Source organism: Biomphalaria glabrata, chromosome 5, assembly GCF_947242115.1.
Source record: "Biomphalaria glabrata chromosome 5, xgBioGlab47.1, whole genome shotgun sequence".
NCBI lineage: Eukaryota > Metazoa > Mollusca > Gastropoda > Planorbidae > Biomphalaria > Biomphalaria glabrata.
The window spans coordinates 21,615,187-21,637,177 of NC_074715.1; the positions used below are offsets into that span (position 1 = coordinate 21,615,187).

Genomic DNA, 21,991 nt, shown 5'->3' on the forward strand with positions numbered 1-21,991 from the left:
TGGTGTTAATAATAAGTGCCATGACTTTACTATAGTGTCTGAGTTTATTATATCCTTTGAAGAACCTCACATTACTCACTGGCAGAAATCAATAGACATTTTGTTTGTGGTAAACACATAAAAACAAACATTACCAAAAAAAAAATAGGTTTTAGTTTCACAATGTATTTTTCTCACAGATCACACAAAATAAAGCTAAATCCTGTAATAAAATATCATTTATTTCACTTTCAATTATAAGATTCTTGCTCTAAATCAAGCTTGATGGTAATTATAACTCAAGTGTTGTCTTTGCACTTTAAAAGTCAATTTATTCCTTTACAATTTCTTACAAAATGACATTGACCATCAAACATGTAAAAAAATAAATAAAAGTCCAAAGTGATGAATTTATTACAGAAACCAATGTATAGAGACACACACTTGTGCGAGTTCACAGTTACTTGTGTAGAGTGACACTCACTCTAGACACAAATGTACATCTTTTACTGATATAATAAAGCTTAGTTATATTTAAAACTTTGAAAATGTATTCATTGATTTCATTGACATCATTGATTTCCAAACTATAGCCTGTGGGTGTTGGACATATCCAGCCTGTGATGCTGTGCTATCCAGCTCCTTGAACCTCCTGCCAGAGGCTCAGTTCCAATAGAGTCAACAATTTTCTATGGTGATGTAGCCTTAAGAAACTTTATGTCCCCTATAGACCTATAAAGTTTGGACACCAGAGATCTAATCCTAGAATTTTAAAATGAACTTTGAAGACTTTGAATAGAAACATTTGACCACTTATCAAAGAACAGCAATGTAGAATTACAAAATACTTGAGTAGTTATTCTGTTAGATGTATATTATTAGTTGTAGGACATAATCATCTTCATTGAAGAAGGAAAGTGTAATTTAATAAGTTTGTTTGTAGTTTATTCCAATGGAATAAAAACACGAGTTGTCTAAAAAAAAATTCACAAACATATCCATTAGAAAATATATTAGCTTTATGATCACCAGACTTGCCATAAGATCAATTGATTTTAAATTAAATCTCTATCTATGATCACCATACATGACATTTACTATCAACAGACGTAAAAATTGTTCTTAAATCTATCATAAATCCATTTATTCTAAATCTGTTATGATTTATTTTCCTTGTTTGAGAATATACTTTATTAGTACATTTATAATTTTTTGTTTTGTAATTTAAGTTTTTGTCTATACTTCTATATAATAGCTTGTATGTAACTATTAAATGTTACATATTTAAAATAGATTAGTTAAAGCAAGGTTTTCACCTATCTTAAAGCTCTTCACCTAACTTATAGCAAGGTCTTCATCTAATTTAAAGCTCTTCACCTAAATTAAAGCTCTTTACCAAACTTAAAGCTTTTCACCTAATTTAAAGCTCTTCACTTTAAGCTCTTCACCTAACGTAAAGCAAGCTCTTCACTTAACTAACTTAAAGCTTTTCACCTAATTTAAATATTGATCTTTCAATTAGGTCTATGTTTATATAAACACTCGATACAATATACATCATACAAATCAAGACTTCATTTAATACTGATTTTAATACATGTAAAAAAACTTTTATTATACCCCCCTCCCCAAGAAACAACAGAAAGAAATGATTTAATTAAATTAGTCAGTAGTGTACAATAAATTAGTCACTTATAGTGTACAATAAATTAGTCACAAATAATCATATAGCCGACATTTACAATCAATTATCCACAATTTACATTAACACAGACCATGGGTTTCATGATCTCAAGCAAAAACAAATCAAAATACTTGGTAAACAAATTCTCAAACTTGTAGCCAAGAAGCTTGCCTTTAAGAAATTTTCTTGTATATTCTAGTGCAGGTCACAGACTTGGTAGTTAGAATCTATGAAAAAAAAATTAAAAGATTATCTATGGAAAAGGGGACATTATCTTGCGTGACTTGTCTGATATTTGTTTACGTCCCTTTGCTTGCTATTTTTTTTTTTCTCCATAAATTTACTTTGTTTAACTCCGTACAAAAGTGGTTTGATTTCAGAAATTAAAGTCACCAGTTGGAGCTTATCGTTGGATTAAGAAAATGTTCCGCCCCCAAGTCTTTTATTAATCAAAGTAGGCTAGACCTGATTAATCAGATTTCCATGTTGGAAGTATTTTAAAATAAATGTATCCAAGGATTTGTTGTTTCTTGTGTTTGTGTATGTAAAGCAAGCATAACTGAACCTTTGAACCCATTGTATACTTTTTAAAAAATGTGTCCAGATGAGAGGTTTACGCTAGACCTACATTTTAATCACATTACAGAACCTACCAAAGGTTCGATTTCCACAAAGCATGTGTATACACAATGTAACGAGTTACTGGATGTTAACAAAACCCAATTAGACTTCTCTGCTGAGAAACGTGAGTGACCTAGCGAAGGGTCAATTAATTTGTTTTTCCTAACTCTAATTTTTTTAAATTAACAATTTATGAAACAATTGTTTGTAATAACAAAATAAATCTTACCATTGTCATTGTGTCTCCATTCACTGTTCTCACGTTCCTTGACTCAAAGCCATCGCCTTGTTGTAGTTCAACTAGTGAATCTCCTTCCAATGTATACGTAGTCTATTTAATACGTAAGGATAGGATAACAATACTGTGAAAGTGAATCTATTTGGATCATTGTAACAATTAATTCATACACGCATTTTATTTAAATCTAAAATGTTGCATCAATAGGATTGTGCTGGCTCTAAGTGGTCCCCCACCCCACCCCCAGCGTCCCATTTACCTTGACTTTTCGGCCGTCTAGAGTGGTTACTTCAACTGGTTCTCCTTCAATGAAAACATCAGTCTTCTCCCCTTCTTTGGTTAGCAATCCTATGGACCATTTGTTGCCATCCACAGAAATGTTGAGAACAAGTTTGGATCCAGCAGTCAGTGCAGTCTGGGCCAATTTTCTCATTTCAGGACTTACGCCTGAAACAGTTTCACATGGAAGAGCATCAGCTAATTCACATTTTAGAACAATACATTAACAAAAATGTTCAATGTAGTATTAAGTAGACAGACGAGCTTGGTATAGAAACTTCTTTTCAAAAGAGGTTTAAGGCGGTGCTGTGTTTTAAACCTTTGAGAAGATACTTTAGTGAGACACTTTAAACAAAATCATTATTAAGATGAGGATGTGGAATTTAGAAGACGTTGGTCATAAATGAGGATGTAAGATAATATATGGTCCCAAACTCCAGAGAATTGTTATTAAACAACTGCTCCAGAGAAGTGTTATTAAACAACTGCTCCAGAGAAGTGTTGTTACAAGACTGCTCCTGTGAAGTCCTGTTACCTCCGAATGTTTGCCTGATAATACAAAGAAGTTTGTCAATATTTTGTTGTACATATTTACCACTATCGTTAGTGTGTCAATATTTTGTTGTACATATTTACCACTATCGTTACTGTGTCAATATTTTGTTGAGCAAGTCTTTCCATTTCTCCATTTCTTTTTTTATTGAAACTTTCAATCATTACCCTTGCGTGCAACCAAATGTTTGGACGAATATAGATCTAGTAGGTGCTATGTGTTTGACTAGATGTGAGTCCAAGTCACTTAATAACACGTGCCTATGTGCTTCTTTTCAAATGTAGATGTGTTTTATTCATGTGTCTGAGTGTACTATTCATCACCTGTAGTTTTAAGCTAAAGGATAGAAAAAAATTCTTATGATCCATTGTGTTATTAAGAATTGTATTTTTAGTAACAAACACTTGAGATTGAAATTTATTTATTTTGGGAAAAACGAAACAATATCTCAAAAAGCACTTGAACATAAAATTAATGTGTCACCATTAAAAAGGAACCATACACACAATACATAATATATAAGAATAGTCTAGTGACTAAAAATTTGCACACTGTAAGTTACTAAATTACCTTATAGTATATTCATTCACATGCAATTGAAATGTGGGGATAAAATGGAAGTCTAAATAATTCATGGATTTTCAAACATCTTTACCACATAATGTACTTTTAAATATAAAGACAATTGTACTACCAATGCTTTCTCATGAGTTGAATTGAAGCTTACTTACCAACAGCCTCCATATATTTGTCGAAATTCTCATCGCATGAAACTAGTTCCCATTTTCCACAAAACTGAGCCATTATGTAAACTGTGAAGTAAAATAAAAAATAAAAAAATACAGACACAGAAAGTTTAAATAGTGATCAGCGGATTTTCTTCAAAGTCGAAGGGAGTTAATCTCCTGTAAGAAGTTACAAGCAACATCCACACATTTTTATAAGAAAAATCGTCGAAATTCTTTTGTTTAGATACTCCATGAGTAGGTAGATGAATCAAATCTGGTACTCTAAGATTTTTGTTTTTTTTTTCTTTTGTTTTAGATCTATATTTCTTTTACGCTAGCCGTGCAATGTTTACCATTACCCAGCAAATGGCGTTGCATGTGCCCAAGCTATCATAAACAAAGGTTGGCATAACTTGATAGACAAGGCTGTTGCACGTCTGAAAAATTGAAGGTTTGGTTAAAAAAAAAAGATCAATGCACGTTGTCCTGGTGTTAAGATTTAAAAGTGTGTGTGTGGACGAATTGAAAAAGTCAAAATAAAAGCTATTGGATAAATTGAGACACACACACACATAATCGTGAAAATTATAAACAATGGAGCTTGATGTAACATATTTAGTAGATCTACTAGTAGGTTATGCATTGAATACAGAGAGTCGTTCAAAAGTCACACTGTCAACTATATTGTCGTCATTTAATTACCATCATGAAAGGGCAATGGTTCATTAGAGACTTTCATGTATAGGGTTTTCTTTTTCCTAGTCGCTTTTGTTTAAAAAGGTTTCTTCAATTATTTTCTAAAATAAAACCAGCTTGTAGAATCTCTTGAGCACAAACTTTATATTCCACAAGGGGAAAAAACAAAATCATCATCTGTCGACTTTCGTCGTAGGAGTGTTGCGGCAGTTTGCGTTAACTAGTCCCTCCACATTTCCCGGTCAGCAGCTGTTCTTAGCAGGACCCATTATTTTACGTTGTCCAGCCAGCTTTTCTTTGGACGACCCTTTATCTTCAGGGATGACTTTTGAAAGTGAATCAAGTCTTACAATATGACCAAACCAACTCAGCTTTCGTCTCTTCATAGTATGCAGCCATGATGGTGTTGCTAGCCAGAGTGTTGACTTGTAAAAATACAAACTCATTTGTGTTCTTTTCCTGGTATCTGATACCAAGCATTTTTTTTTGTAGCATTTACTTTCAAAACTTGAATTCTTCTTTCAACCTTAGGGTTCAGTATCCAACTTGATAATACGTATGCATTTAAGAATATACAAAATATAATCACAAAATCAATAGAATCATTTTTTTTCCACTACAAAGTTACTACTTTAGAACACAAAGTTTCGGTATCTTTATTGTTCAATGACAATGTATTTCACGGTTTATGTAACGATAGACAACATGCATAAACAACAGCTGTAGCCTGGCTCGTGTTTGGAACAAGAGTTCAAAGGCTTGTAGCCTACACTAAAACTCGATGATTAGCTAGAAATATATTGCTTGATAGTGTAACTGTAACCTACAGGTGGAGCTGGTGAATGTGTTTGGCAGATAGGGAGGGGAATGAAGGGGAGTGAACACTCAGTAGGAGTGTGGCGTTCAAGTCAATAACCAGCAAAATGTAAAAAAAAATCCTGTAAAAAAAAAAAAAAAACATAGCTTATCTAAGGAAAAGAACTCCGCACTTACAACTAAATCTCTCAATAATGTAGAAACTATTTCCTTTATTCGATATCAAACAAAAAAAATATCTAGAATCAATGGACTAATTAGTTAATTTTTTAAATTGATTGATGTTTTTTTTTAAGGTACAATAAAATATTCTTTAAATTTCATCTTGATCCTAGAATGGGTGTGGGAGAAATAACGCGTTCAATTATTTAAGGAGACGAAGCCCTACATATTTATCCGTATCTGTTAATACTGAAGGATTAACTTCCCTTGGTATCAAACAAAAAAAAACACAAGTAATTAATTTACTAATTGGTTAATGTAATTTATTTTATTGATTCATGTCTTGTCTATGCCAAAGATTGATTGTGCAAAGCTTCAACTTGATCCGAGATTGGGTGTGGGAGAAACAAAGTGCACAAACTTTTGACTAGACAGAGGGAGTTGATATGAGCTTAGTAAAAAGTGGAGCATTATAATGAACTCTGCTGTTGTCGACATTTTCATTAGAAATTAAAAATTCTCATATTTTTGGTTTAAATTCTATCTGTTTCACTCCATAGTATGTAAATTACAACTTTTGGTAGCTTTAATGTCCAATAAGCAAACCGCTTTCTTTCTCGCGCTAAATCTTTTGTATTTCTATTTTTAGCAAACAAATATAAAGTTCTATTGTATTAAAAACTGTGTCGCTTAGACTTGAGCACTTGTTTTTTTGCTGACACCGCAAAATGTCTAAAAAAAAAAAGTTGTTAATTGTGTGATAAGAAGATAGACCAGTTCTCAGATTCCTACTCTATTAGTTGGCCTAACATTTTGTCACTGTTATCGTTTTTTTTATCCTATTCAATAATTTTGGATTAATAAACAAAAATTATATTTGTAAAACATGCGCATGGTAACTAAGAGAAATCGATTTCTTTTTCTTTTTTTATCCCTACTGCTGACTGGCTGTCATTCCGTATATATATATTTTTTTTGAAGGTTTGTCAAATGACACATTTAGGACAGTATTACTCATTGGTTGTGACTTAATAGATAAATAAATAATCTCTTTTATTTAGACTTACAGGATCTACTAGTTTTCAAGAATGGGAGCCTTTAAAACATAGTAGTTATTACATCTATTCGTCCTTACAGATTGTAAACTTAAACAAAAATCTTTTCTTCCATTCCATTAAAATCATGAACCAACAAGTAGGCCTACAATCTCACTCTGCCGTACACACGCGCACTATTCAAATAAACAATTCTTTCCAAAAACTTGGATCATAGCCTGCATAAGCTTTTTTTTTACTTAAGGAGTGACAGACGAGCGAGAGTTAATGAATTACGTAGGCGTTTTTCTTGTGCTTGTACATGAGTGTGTGTTTATCTCTACACTAACCCTTAGCCACTTAGGTCAAAGTCATACGTGTCACTGCTGATAATACAGTGTCCAGTATATATCAAGTGTCAAGTTTATAAAGAGTTCAAGGCCATTTGTGGTTTAGAAACCAGGATTCGACCTACTGACAGATGAATGGAATTGTTTGTAAGAATACACTTCAAAACATAATGGTAGATCTAATTGACTACTGCAGATTTACCCTAAGGAAAACTAAACTTGTAGGACCTATATAAATACGGATATAGTACTCTCTCTCTATATATATATTTATAAATATACTCTACCTATATTTTTCATTAGGTCAAACACTTTAAAAAAGACATAAATTAAATATGTAGAACCTATTCTAAAACAAAAGGTTATATATCAATTTGTTCTATTGTTATGAACATCTGTACTATATATTGCTAGAAGAAGTAGTTTACTTTACACGTTTAAAACAACCAAATATTTAAAAAAAAAAAAAAACTTTTTAAAAACAAAGCTTATATTGAATGAATTTCATGAATTATTTTGAATCTATCATGTCATTAATTTTCAGTAGATCCCCAGAGTTCAAGACCAGCAATACAAAATTGGTGTGGTTGGAAATATTTGTATTAATTGTTTCTGTATAACGCAGCTTTCAAGCTTATAGCATGCTCAGTGTGCTACGGTCCAATCATTTATGTGGACCAGTGGGGGGTGGGGGTGGAGGGGTACCTGGGAGAAGGTTTCCGTTCTGTCTTTTAAAAAACAATTAAAAATAAAAATTAAAAAAAATAAAACTTGAACCTTCACGATGCAAAGCTGACGAATTAATTAATTACTAATTGATTGACTTTTTTTTATTGATTCATTTGTTGTCATGGACGATGAATAATTGTGCAAAGTTTCAACTTCATCCAAGAATAAGAAGTGGGAGAAATAAGTGTACAAGATGCCACCCAGACTGAATTCATATAAGTCAACTTCATCCAAGAATAAGAAATGGGAGAAATAACGTGGACAAGATTCCACCCAGACTGAATTCATATAAGTCAACTTCATCCAAGAATAAGAAATGGGAGAAATAACGTGGACAAGATGCCACCCAGACTGAATTCATATAAGTCAACTTCATCCAAGAATAAGAAATGGGAGAAATAACGTGGACAAGATTCCACCCAGACTGAATTCATATAAGTCAACTTCATCCAAGAATAAGAAATGGGAGAAATAACGTGGACAAGATTCCACCCAGACTGAATTCATATAAGTCAACTTCATCCAAGAATAAGAAATGGGAGAAATAACGTGGACAAGATTCCACCCAGACTGAATTCATATAAGTCAACTTCATCCAAGAATAAGAAATGGGAGAAATAACGTGGACAAGATTCCACCCAGACTGAATTCATATAAGTCAACTTCATCCAAGAATAAGAAATGGGAGAAATAACGTGGACAAGATTCCACCCAGACTGAATTCATATAAGTCAACTTCATCCAAGAATAAGAAATGGGAGAAATAACGTGGACAAGATTCCACCCAGACTGAATTCATATAAGTCAACTTCATCCAAGAATAAGAAATGGGAGAAATAACGTGGACAAGATTCCACCCAGACTGAATTCATATAAGTCAACTTCATCCAAGAATAAGAAATGGGAGAAATAACGTGGACAAGATTCCACCCAGACTGAATTCATATAAGTCAACTTCATCCAAGAATAAGAAATGGGAGAAATAACGTGGACAAGATGCCACCCAGACTGAATTCATATAAGTCAACTTCATCCAAGAATAAGAAGTGGGAGAAATAACGTATGCAAGATGCCACCCAGACTGAATTTATAAAAGTTTTGTAAAAAAAAAAAAAAGTGTCATCGATTGGTTTAAAAAAAATGAAATTATTCTATGGTAACTATAAATTCTAAATGTAAATGTCAACATTGTCATCCAGCTAAACCAGACAGACACTTCAACGCTAACTAAAATGTTCACAACTTGTCGAGCAAAGGTGCTACGTGTTTTGTTTGTTCTGCTATATTTGTGTGAAGATAGCGACACATTAATAGCGGGTACCTCAATTTCAAGTTAGCTTCAAGGAGCAAATCTAAACTTCCATTTGTAAGGGGAGATAAATGTGTTTTCAGACAAGCGTGTTTATAAGTTAAGCTTTGATGAGATGTTTCTAATTAGTCTAATCATTTTGTAAACTTTCACGCATATATTTAACTGTTTCTCTTTACAAAGATTATATGTCAGGCCACCACAAACGTGTTCGCAAAATAACCAGCGAACAAAAAAAAAACGCTACAATAACGACAGAAAAAGGTTGACACGACATTCCTCTCAACTCTGCAGTTTTCCCAACCAATTATTTTTTTTTAGTTGTCTCTCTTTTATAAATGGTCTAGTAGAATTAGAAGTAATCTTTGTTTCTCTCGACCACTAAATCTAATCTCTGATCTCACTCGGCTCACATAACTCAAGCAGACATTAGATTAGATACACACATTCTCACGCCAGTCGACACATTGAATGTAAAGTTGGTACAAGTGAAATTGGTAGAAATTGAATATTTGAGAATGGGAAAGCCTGGCTTGGTCTCACTACCACACATGCTCTACTTCCACCAGATACAGACGTTAACTCAGCGTTTCTCAAACTGACAATATCTCTAAATCGGTACATTTTTGTTTCAAGGGACAACAAAATATTATATAAAGGCATGGTTTAAAATTAACCAAGCAAAGTGACATTATGTTCCATGTTTCAGAAAATTAAAAATATTTCAAGCAAGAGACGTCGTTTCATTTTCTACGTAGAAACTTTTAAAATGTAAACCTTTTTCGCGAGAAGTCTCTGATACATATCGATACATATTGACTCTGAACTTTCGAAGAAAACATTTCCGATTCAGCAAGTTTCCGCTAACGCTATTCTTTTTGACTTTCTGAACGGTCGAATTTCTACTGACTGTCGTACATTTATAAAGTATCTAAGAAAACTATTTAAGAAAACAAAAGGCTAAAAGAATCGATTTAATTAACATTTATTTAAGTGATATTGTATTTCAAACATATTCTACATTTATTTCCAAGAAATAAAAAACGTTATGTCTCTGTTTCTTTAAGTTTTCATTACATCTAACACCCTCCCGAAACCCACTGTGGGAGTCTATAGCGCTGCCCTAAGCCCTCAGCTGGCTAAAAGTAGGAGGGTCGCCACAGGAAAAAGTTTGAGAAACAGTATGGTTAAGTCAAACTAGATCTGACTTGGTTATCGTTTACCCAGATATAAACTCTCTGGTTAACCATATCTTCTTTCGTGTGCTAATCTGTTTCCATTTATCGCGTTGTTCTATTTTTAATCTATTCTATATAAAAACTTAAGCCTAGGCTACACACCTTTAAACAACCTAAGGATTAGCTTCGTTTGAATTAAAAAAAAAATAATAATCAGAGCAAGAGAAAAAAGAGATGGATATAAAAAAAAAGCTCAAGAAGAAATGTTTGAAATTAAAATTGTTCCATATGTTAGAAGTATGTGGAGAAACGACTATACTTATAAATGTGCTTACTAGAAGGAAGATACTAGAAGGGAGATACTAGAAGGGAGATACTAGAAGGGAGATACTAGAAGGGAGATACTAGAAGGGAGATACTAGAAGGGAGATACTAGAAGGGAGATACTAGAAGGAAGATACTAGAAGGGAGATACTAGAAGGGAGATACTAGAAGGAGATACTAGAAGGGATATGCTGGAAGGGAGATGCTAGAAGGGAGATGCTAGAAGGAAGATGCTAGAAGGGAGATACTAGAAGGGAGATACTAGAAGGGAGATGCTAGAAGGGAGATACTAGAAGGGAGATGCTAGAAGGGAGATGCTAGAAGGAAGATGCTAGAAGGGAGATACTAGAAGGGAGATACTAGAAGGAAGATGCTAGAAGGGAGATGCTAGAAGGGAGATACTAGAAGGGAGATGCTAGAAGGAAGATACTAGAAGGGATATGCTGGAAGGGAGATGCTAGAAGGGAGATGCTAGAAGGAAGATGCTAGAAGGGAGATGTTAGAAGGGAGATACTAGAAGGGAGATACTAGAAGGGAGATACTAGAAGGGAGATGCTAGAAGGGAGATACTAGAAGGGAGATACTAGAAGGGAGATGTTAGAAGGGAGATACTAGAAGGGAGATACTAGAGGGGAGATGCTAGAATGGAGATACTAGAATGGAGATGCTAGAAGGGAGATACTAGAAGGGAGATACTAGAAGGGAGATGTTAGAAGGGAGATACTAGGCTGACCTATGTGTATTCATCGTTAAATTCATATCTCTTGCTTCATTTCATTTCTTCATTGATAACTTCTTCCTCCAAACATCCTTCCTTATCATCACTCATAGCACTGGCGGATCCGGGGGGGGGGGCGGTAGGGTCGATCGCCCTCCCCCCACTCGGCCAATTCTATCCCCCCCTCGAAGGGTGTCGGACGAATTTTAGTAAAGAAATCACACAAATTGTATAGGAATTTATTAGTTATGTTAATAATATATACTACTTATTTATATATATAATTCTCTTCATTGCTCAAGAGTTTGGACGAGAAGAAGAAGAAGTAAAGGAAAGATCACTCTTTTATTTTTGTGGATAGAGTTATCCCACGAAAAAACAACAGGGGGGACAACAAGTAGTATTCCCCCATCCCTACGGATAGATGCCTGGTCGTGCGGTTTGCGCTTTGGACTCAGTTTGGATTTATCAAACCCTGCCCGTTCCATAACCCTTCGTCCTGCGGGAGGTTCGGACTAGGAAGTAAACTATCTTCAATTCTGAAGGAACATCCGAAACATATAAAACATTTTACAAACAAACATTTTACAAACACTTGACCATTGTGACCAAGAAGTCATGGAAAGAGAACACGTAATCTACTCTGTGTATTCACCCGTCACTAAATAGCAGGGCTGGACTTTACGGATTTGGCGGGGCCAAGTTTAGGTAGGGAAGTGGATAATAAGTGAAATTTAAGAGTTTGTATTAGAAAAAAAATTCGTCTATGCATTTTATTCATCTTTACTACGTACAGAAATACTTTACGAGCCTTGCGTGTAGAAAAGTCATACAGTATATCATAATAATTCCGTTTCCTACATAGATCACGCTCAATCGCAAGAATTACCAAATATTTAAATCTATCTACGAAAATTGTTGACCTCAAGTAATTCTTCATTAGCTTGAGGCGTGAGAAGCTTCTTTCACCAGATTACACAATTACGGGTAATGCATAATGCCGTTTTTATTTATCGCGCTTAGGATTGGCGTTTTCCATATTGAATGGCACCCCAAAATGACAATGTTTGTCTATGTATTTCAGGAGATTTGTATGTGTTTTCAAAAGATTTTAATAATTTTCGGATATTTCCAGGACCTTTTCGTATATTTTGCAATTTCAGATTTCCAGGAGTTCCTGGTGAATCAACAGGAGGCCGCAGGAAATCTGTTATAAGTTATAAAATGGTTTAATTTAATAATTTATACACACTAGAATTAGCGCGGGTCTTATGAAAGTGCGGATTCTATGAAAGTGCGGGGTCCACTGCGGTCGCATAGGTTGCAGTGGCCTAAGGCTGGCCCTGCAAAATAGCGGAGTATGCTATGCTGCCGGTCGACTAGTTATTTATATTTCAACATATTTTTTTTATTATTTCGCCCCCCCCCCCTTCTAGTATGTTGACCGATTTGGTGGGATGAAGGGAGGTAGCGATGGCATCAATCCCGCCCCCCCCCACCACCACCACCATAAACTTTCGAGGGAGGGGGCGGTCCAATTTAATTGTAGAAATTACATCTTGTTAACAGAATCAATTAAACATCTACCTAATTAAAACTTGTTATTGATATTTTAACCGATCTTTATATTATGTCCTTCTCCTGTTAGCCGACTACCCTTCCCACCTAAACCCCTTGAGTGGGAGGGGCGGTCTTACTTTTATTTAGAAAGGGTTAGGGCTACGTATGTGTGGGGTATCTTATCTTTTCAAGGAACCAATTGGTTGTATTTGCAATGTAGAAAGGAAAGTGCCTATAAATTCATATTAGAATATTTTTCAAGTAAAACATTTTCAAAAAGGTCCTTTTTGAATAGGATGAATAATGAGCTGTAGATGTCAAGAGAATGTGTTTCTTCTGCGAAGAATGCAAGAAAACGCTTCTGGCGTCGGGGCTTGGGCCCGGACCCCACCGGACATATATTTATATGGAGCTGTAGATGACTTCAGTCATCAAGTCCCAGAATGTCCTATCTCAAGTGACACCAGTCCTTTGCACTGAACCATCAATACAGACCACCGACACACTTCCCAGTGCCGCCCCAGGTCCTCAACACAGTTCATAGATAGCACACAGGACGTTCTCTCGAGTCAAGACAGCCCAGACCTCAATAACTTTCAGATCACTGCAGTTGGATCTACAACAGTCCTTCTTCCTCTATAAACATGTCTCCCACTACTTGTGTTCAATAGCGCTCTGATGCGCACAATCAGTATGGCTCGGGAGCGGAGTTACAACAATATATATATAATTTATGAAGGATTGATAAGTTGTGTAATTGAAAAGGTATTTTATTTTCATTTTCTACCTTGTAAAATCAGCTTCCTAACATCTTGTAACACAAAATAATGTTTATTATTTAATTGAAAACATTGATCTTATCCAAACCTCATATTGACATTATTTAGAATCGAAAATTGATGGGGAATTTCCACTTCCTGAGTAAATGAGTGCGTTCTGTAAATCTCCGTAAAGTTCCAACCTGGCACTATTTGTCATACACCAATCTGTCTGGCATTGTTTTCTCTTTCGTGCTGCGTCTCACCAATTAAAACTCATTTGTTGTTGCAGTTCACCAGTGGCAGACACTCTTGTTAAGTTGCTGCTAAACATCTGATTCACATTTACTGTCTGTATAATCACGCTGTTCGTCTGGCATGAGAAAAGGTCACCATGGTGCACACGTCATCACTTGTTTGCCCGCCAGTAATGATGAGAAATATCTGGAATTCGGAAAGAGGGCGTAAAGGTGAGGTGGGGAGGACTGTGTACATCTTCTTGATGTTCCATATGTCAGATGTTTGTTTATAACAACATGAAATGGACTGCCAAAAGAGTTTAGACATTAGTCAAACTTTGCATCACATGCTCAGGAGTGGAGGGATGTGGTCATTTACTTTTGTCTCTAGAGGACTTTGAGAGATTCGAACTCCAACTGTTTGAAAAGCTCTAAACACATGCACAAACAAATATATATTCAGCTTTTCGTTCTTGCCAAGAGTAGGTGGACCATGTTTCTCTACCATATAGCAGAGTGCTCAGCACACACACACACAAACACATATATGACCTGTGCGAGGCAACAGACAAATAAATGTTGTAGATATAGCTAGCTATTTGGTGGGCGTAGGTACGGTATATATATTTTAAATATATATATTTACACACACATTCAAGCAGCGTTCCAACATATATCAGGGCATGTGGGTCAACGCAAACGCAAATCCTGCTAGCCTTATTAGCCTCTGTTTTATTTAATTGGTAATTTCATCTAGAATAAGGAGTTGTTGTTTTTTCGTACAACTATATTTATTAATAATGTAGATGCTATTTTCCTTATTCGATAGAAAACAAAATAATTCCTTGCCAATAATTAATTGACTTATCGGTTAGGCTACGAGTGTTTGTGTTTCAATGTGTATTGATTTAGGACACTTAACCATTGAGAGTATTATTCTCTTCACCATCGACTAGACCGAGGGGTGTGCGGTTCACTAACAAACTTGTGCTCGGTAAAGAGATGTTTTGTGGTCAAAGTAAGATCTGTGGTGGCTTGTCGATATTAGCTGTTGTCGTGGCCATTGTAGATCTATATATTAAATCATGATATCATTAGTTTGGGGAGAGCTTGTATGTATCACTTCTCTTCATTAAGCCTAAAACGTACAGCAGGATCAAACGGTCTTACAAAAAAAAGTTATACAGGACACATTGTCAGGTAGAATAACTCGAGAGGGTCAAACGATACTATAGAGTAGACAAGAACAGTTCTACGGGACACATTGTCAGGTAGAATAACTCGAGAGGGTCAAACGATACTATAGAATGGACAAAACAGTTCTACAGGACACATTGTCTGGTAGAATAACTCGAGAGGGTCAAACGATACTATAGAGTAGATAAGAACAGTTCTACAGGACACATTGTCTGGTAGAATAACTTGAGAGGGTCAAACGATACTATAGAGTAGACAAGAACAGTTCTACAGGACACATTGTCTGGTAGAATAACTCGAGAGGGTCAAGCGATACTATAGAGTAGACAAGAACAGTTCTACAGGACACATTGTCTGGTAGAATAACTCGAGAGGGTCAAACGATACTATAGAGTAGACAAGAACAGTTCTACAGGACACATTGTCTGGTAGAATAACTCGAGAGGGTCAAACGATACTATAGAGTAGACAAGAACAGTTCTAGAGGACACATTGTCAGGTAGAATAACTCGAGAGGGTCAAACGATACAATAGAGTAGACAAGAACAGTTCTACAGGACACATTGTCAGGTAGAATAACTCGATACTATAGAGTGGACCTGTCCATCATTCTCAAACATGTTGAGATTAACAAAGTACATAGAATGCTTGAGGTTGTAAAAGAGTCATCATTGGTGCACCAGCAACCACATCCAACACACTCGAATGGGATTTACAGCAATGAAAAAGAAAAAAAAGTGATAGGTGACAGGTACCGTCAAAAAGTGGGGGATTTTTTTAAAGGGTAAGTAAGTCATCTTCGTGTCTCCTAAAGAAAGAAAAATTACACTCACAAAAGCTGTGAACCCATGCCCCATGTAAACAGCCCCCATCTTTTGAGTGTAAACATCACATTTAATTATCTTTACAGCTTCTGGTCGATAACATGAGATGACTTGAGATAAAACTCAATTTAAAGCAGGGGAGACTACCTTGATATGTTACATCACGGCTGGAGTTATGTTATCCTTATACGTAAGCTTAAAAGTCAATATAGAAAGTGTGAAAGAAAAAGATCAAGATTTTGTGTGTGTGTGTGCGCGCGCATGTCTGGAAATAGAACGAACAAAAAAGGTATTTTATACAGAATAATAGCTGACGAGTGACGAGACAGTGGAATACAAACGGTGAAGAGGCGGAATAACGAAATAGTGGGAGGATTGAAGACACAAGTGTGAATGAGGGACGAAGAATCACTTTGGTTTTATTTGAATATTTTACATAAGAAATATTTGCTCCTGTGATACTTTTGAGATTTAATTGAATTTGATTTATCAATCACTGTTTATTGAGAATTTAATTAGCACTAAAATAAAATATAACCTTGTACGTAGCTTCTAAATCCGATATTTCGGATTTGTTGACAGCTGTGTGTCTGACAGTTGTGTATCTTACATATCCTCAGCCTATGAACCGCACGATCTCAGATAAGGCTTATAGCTTTAAAAGCAACGCAAATTATAATAGGCCTCAATCGTACAAAAATAAATACAGCCATTTACAAAAATTATACACTACAGTCATTCAAATACATATTCTGTATTATTCAACAGTGTGCGTTCATTCAAGGTCAGTATACAGTCATTCACGGCCTAGCAATAGCATATAGCTCGGCCCTGGCATTAGCATTTAGCTCAGCCCTGGCATTAGTATATAGCTCAGCCCTGGCATTAGCAAATAGCTCATCGCACAAATTGTCTTCCATATCATGGTCATGAGACAGGGCGCACTGAACTATTCGACGTTATGTTTGCTACGCCGCAGACTGTAAAGTCTATTCAAGTTGAAAAGTAAGGAGAGGGAGTACTTTTGTACGAAATTATATTAAAATCTTGTTTTAGTCTTACTATTAACGAAGACGGTCTATTCACCCACCGGCCCATTGGGTGTCGGCCCTTCGGGCATTTGCCTGATTGCTCATATAGCCAGTCCGCCTCTTTGTATCTGGTCATTCATAACCATAACAACAATTGTCATTCCTAAAAATCTTTATGTAGATAATTATAATTAATTGATAATTGTAGATAACCCAAAACTAAATGAAATTACTTCAACATTAACATTTTGTTTTTGTGAGTAGGCACTATATAAAAACGCGTCTGCAACACAATTTTATCTCATTCATCGAAAGATCTTCCAATGTCTGATAGATCTTCTCTTACCAACCTTTTTACTTTTCAATTTCAAGTTTCAATGAAGTAGACTCCGCCTTTGAACGCGTCATTGACAGATGTTTTTGACTCAATCAAGTATTGTTTTCCCATGAGAAAGTCCACCAGAAATCTCCACGATGTTATTCTGACCATAAACCTAACACTACTTCAATGTCTTGATTATTTTTTGAACTAAAAGGTACAATTCGGGAACCAAGGCATTCTAACCAGGTAGAGACTGCGCCAGGTAGAGAGCAATGTGTCGCGACCCCCGTGTAGAACAAACAAGCCACGAGCATCAAAGACTCAACAAAGTTGCTATTCCAAGAAGAACCCCCAGCGAGCATTCAATTAAGTAGTGCGCAGTAACATCCCTTGGGTCTGTTCTTTATTAGATTTAGATTCTCTCAAGTCTGATCAAAAGTTTACGAAGATTTTTTTCCTGAATATCTGAAACCCCGACATCTCCTTCCGTCCATTTTTTTTTACCTATATATCATAAGAACTACAATGTCTTTAAGTTTTTACGCTAATTGTTGCCTGAACTCGATACCTAAATGAACAATTACTATACAAGCACTAATTTGTACAAATGTATAAAGAATTTATCTGATTCATTAGGTTAAAGTTTTAACAGATTTTCAGTTTGTTGCAAGTGATGAGTCGTGAATATCTAGTTCTGTTTTGTAGAGGTATAAACAACAAACAACTACTTTACCCATTTACAACACTGGGTAAATGGAGAGAACTATTTTATTAATTAATGAAGTTATTAAAAAATGACAACAACAAAAAGCAAAATATAAAAAAATCCCCCCCCCCCCCCCCAAAACCAAGGTTGACGAGTTAGATTTTTTTGAAACCTAATGTAGCGACACTTGTAAGGAGAAGTGGTTCTTGGCCTATCGTTGTGTCTGTCTAGAGGTCATTGTTTTTTTTTTCTTTTTTTAATGTCTTATGTTGTGTGTTATAGGCTTGTTGAAGTCATGACTTCATATCGCATACAATATGTTTTGTTTTGATGTATTAGACCTAGATGGAAGGAATTTTTTAATGTTATTTTCTAATTCCAATTCAATTTCGGCGCTAAAATGATTGCCGCTTTACTTTAGTGTTAGATCCTAAACACAGATACAAGAGGAAAATGAAAATGTTTTATTTTTTATAATTGTTATAGGATTTAGGCGAGGTTCAAATGTTGTATTTCTAATGTATTGGAAAGGTTTTTAGTAGGCCAGCTACCGATACAATAACTTTATACGGAATTACTTTGCAGGGACATAATTTGAATGTTTCAATTTCAGTATACAAAACATTTCTGAAATAATTGATCAGTATAATTTAAATATTTGGTTTCTAGTTAATAAAGCAGTGTGGACCTAACATTAACTATGTTTATGTACAGTATAAATGTGACATCTAACAGTTTTTTAACTGTATTTGGCCGACTTTTCATACCGGTATTGTGTTCTATGTAACCTATTAACGATAATACTACCTCATATCTCATCTATTCACAAATAAATGCAGTCATCTTAAATGGCACCAGGGAACTGAAATTGTTACATTTAAAAAAAATACTTTTCGTAAAAGAAAATCTCTTTTTTTTGGGGGGGGGGGGGGGGTGATGGTGGGTAAGTACTAATTACATGTAGTCTAGATTCTAGATATTTGTGTAATATAAAATGATTGTATGAGTTGGTTCATTCGTTTTCAACACTTTCAAACTATAGGATGTTGGTATCATCCGTTTAAATTCTTTTGTGAACATTTACTACTAGTAGTGTTACAGTAAATAGTTTTTCCTGTAAACTACGAGTAGAATCTGTGCCATGAAGCGAATCTTTTCTTTTATAGTTTTAGTCAGCATTGAACGGATAACAGACGTGTGTCCATAAGTCTCTTTTAAAACTAGTCTGCAAATAAGATTTGAGAGCTATCTATAACTCGGGCGCTACTTCATCCAGCCTCTAGGTTCATGTTCTCTAGACGTGCGCAAGTAACAATACTGTTCAAACGAGAAAACAACTTTTGATTCGTTTCTACCGAAATGAAGCTCAATTGAACATCAATATGTGCTAGTCACAATCACAGACCTATATATGTCACAACTTAGTGTATTCATAAAAGTAACGGAGGTTCTAATTGCTGACATATTAGGGTCAATGAAGAGCCAACTTAAGAGCAAGAAAAAAGAAATTAAAATGCAGCCTAAGTGTAGCCTCAGTCAACTTAGGAACTAAAGTAGCTGTCACAACATTCGGATGGTACGATGTGTTGTGATGCCGGGGATTTTACTTGAATTCAATAGTTAACAAAAATGACGATCTAGAATTACAATTGATGATTCTTTTGATAAAACAAAACTCTGGAACTTTATTTAAACACAACGTAAGTACAGTTTATGTACAAATTACAAATCAATGAGCATGGAACATATTACAAAGGCTTTTCAAACAGAGCTCTTAGAAACGTGACTGACTACAAGGACATTATTTATTCGACTGGCTTTTCTTTCTTACTACCGCCAATTCTCTGGCGCTAACTCTTTTCAAAAATGTCTTTGTTTAAATTCAAATCAACCAATATATTTCAAACATACTAATTACGTCCCTTGGGTAAATCCTGACTTGAATGTCAAGTGTCTAAATTTGAGGATTAAATCCCGAGACTCATGTCGAGGGCTTATATTTCTTTCAAAAGTGAAATGTACAAACAATTCCATAATGTAATCTGTGACAGTAGCTTACAACTAGACGGGATTGAACAATATTTATAGAGCTTCAACAACTGTTGACGAGGGTGTCATGTAGTAAACACAACCCCCAGCCGGCTTTACTTTTCCAAACGTGTGTCAGGTTTAAAGTCTTTTTGAGCTGGACAGAGAAACGTTTATAAAACGCAAATTATACATTCCAGACTTCACAAGGATTCGAACTGGACTCGCTGTGTTAAAAAAGGGCCTTTTGATGGTTCTGTTTGATCCTAGGTCTCAAAGGCCTCAAATAAAAAAAACAGACCATGAGCTTAATGTCGCTTATAAAAACACTTACTTGCTATATGTACACATTTGGACTATTTGGAATGAATGTTAAAATATATGTTGCCATAGTCGTTGAAATCATACTTTCAGGACATGTTTAGTTGTATCAAGAATAACTCTTTTCTGCTCGATTGTGCAAGGGCTCTACTCAATGCCAGACGTGTAATAGACCACAACCAAGCTGCAGATAGGAGCCGGTGTAAATATAACAATGTAGAAAAAAAAAGGGGAGCGAATCAAGTACATAATTTGGGGTGTAAGACTTTCTACGTATTATTATGTAAAATATTTTATTTCTCCATGGAACGTGTGATAAAGTATTTGAGAAATATATAAGGGTATCATAACTTAGGTATCAATTTAAAAAAAAAACAACTCTAGGCATGCTATTTAATCTTGCAATAACACACGTGCCAATTCTAACCCTAGCAGAGCCTCATGTAACATAGAAGATAAGAGCACGTCAACAAAACGCGAGAAGAGAGCATGCTTAAGAAAGGAAAAAGTGTCTTACATCCGAGATGTTATGTTCCAAAATAACGTCCACTGTGTCCTGTTAGATTTGGCGGTGATACTGAGAGGATTAGCCCAACAAAGTCAATGACTCTAGGGCGATTAGCCAGTAGCAAGTACTCGCGTGTGTGTGCGTTCTTGTGAAGGCGACGAGTGAGGAGGGCGTGATAGCGGGCCACTCACCGGGCTGGCTACTGACAAGATAAAGTGGGGGTATGAAACTAGTCACTGGAGTAGTGTGACTCTGAGAAGTGAGTCAAGATTTGTCATTGTTGTGTTTAACAGTTTCTTAAAGTTTGTACTTTACGACCCCTAGTGTCTGTGATTCTGCAGTTTTTTAGTTGTTGTTTTTTTTTTCATAATGTGTGTTTATTTCGAGGTGAAGGGTGAAATGAATTAGAGCTTAAAGATCAGACATAAAAAAAATTCAGAACAGTACACCAAACAAAAATGCGTAAAAATCGAGAAAAAATTAAACAATGAAAACGAGGTTACAAAGACAGTTTGTGTGAAACACAAACTCAAAATCGGCCCCAGAAGTGGCCCACCCAGGCAGGTAAAAAGGCAGGTAAAAAGGCAGGTAAAAAGGCAGGTTTCAATATTGTCAGAAAGAACATCAGAATGAAATTCTTTCAAAGACAAGTGACAGAGAAGAATGGAGAAAGTAGGTTGACAGATCTTGTGTGGTGCCCCAGCGGTCCACAGACCAAAGGATAGGTGAAAGTGAATGTGAAGTTAGATGTGAACCTGGCCTAACTAATGTCTTATAATGAATATATAATTGCTCTCTGGGGCATTTTACGTCTCGAGAGACGATCTTTTCCCTTTGCAACTTCTTGTGTGACTAAAGAGGCCAATCCTTGATACACAGCTGCAATCGCAGGTTGGGCATATATGATCACCAGGCGCCGTTGCATTATCTCCCTTCTTTCTGCTTCTGTAAGTATGGCATCTGCGATCCGAGACCCTTCCTTTATGCTCTCTCTCCATGTGGATCTATCCAGTGCCACTTTTTCCCAGTTGCCAGTGTCGATTTAGAAGAGCTTCATGTCGTGTTTGCATACATCCATATACTGTAAAAGTGGGCGACC

At 35.6% G+C, this 21,991-nt stretch overlaps 2 protein-coding genes across 3 annotated transcripts in view; one reads left to right on the forward strand and one right to left on the reverse strand.

Annotated features, from left to right (window-relative positions):
• Positions 1-203: 203 nt before the first annotated feature.
• Positions 204-21,041, reverse strand: LOC106068927 (sodium/calcium exchanger regulatory protein 1-like). Of its 2 annotated transcripts, none has more exons than XM_013228429.2 (5): positions 20,902-21,041; positions 4,086-4,166; positions 2,782-2,969; positions 2,514-2,615; positions 204-1,890 (listed from the first exon to the last, which is right to left on the reverse strand). In XM_013228429.2, the coding sequence occupies exons 2-5, from the start codon at positions 4,156-4,158 to the stop codon at positions 1,837-1,839; spliced, it is 417 nt and encodes a 138-aa protein (XP_013083883.2). In that variant the 5' UTR covers positions 4,159-4,166; positions 20,902-21,041; the 3' UTR covers positions 204-1,836. The 2 variants fall into 2 exon arrangements, with proteins under 2 accessions (XP_013083883.2, XP_055884641.1); XM_056028666.1 differs by lacking the exon at positions 20,902-21,041 and adding an exon at positions 4,785-4,836.
• The window catches only part of LOC106068926 (uncharacterized), a 28,981-nt gene continuing 28,001 nt past the window's right edge, over positions 21,012-21,991 (forward strand). The window contains exon 1 of the mRNA XM_013228428.2: positions 21,012-21,151. The gene's annotated coding sequence lies outside the window, so the exon portion shown is untranslated. The remainder of the gene's footprint in view (positions 21,152-21,991) is intronic.

Excerpts from the sequence above, each read along its gene's own strand:
- LOC106068927 (XM_056028666.1), bottom strand. The coding sequence starts at position 4,821 with ATGAAAGTCTCTAATGAACCATTGCCCTTTCATGATG. Across the intron at positions 4,167-4,784 it reads ACCATTGCCCTTTCATGATG|TTTACATAATGGCTCAGTTT; the intron begins GTAATTAAATGA and ends TTTACTTCACAG. Across the intron at positions 2,970-4,085 it reads CAAATATATGGAGGCTGTTG|GCGTAAGTCCTGAAATGAGA; the intron begins GTAAGTAAGCTT and ends AAACTGTTTCAG.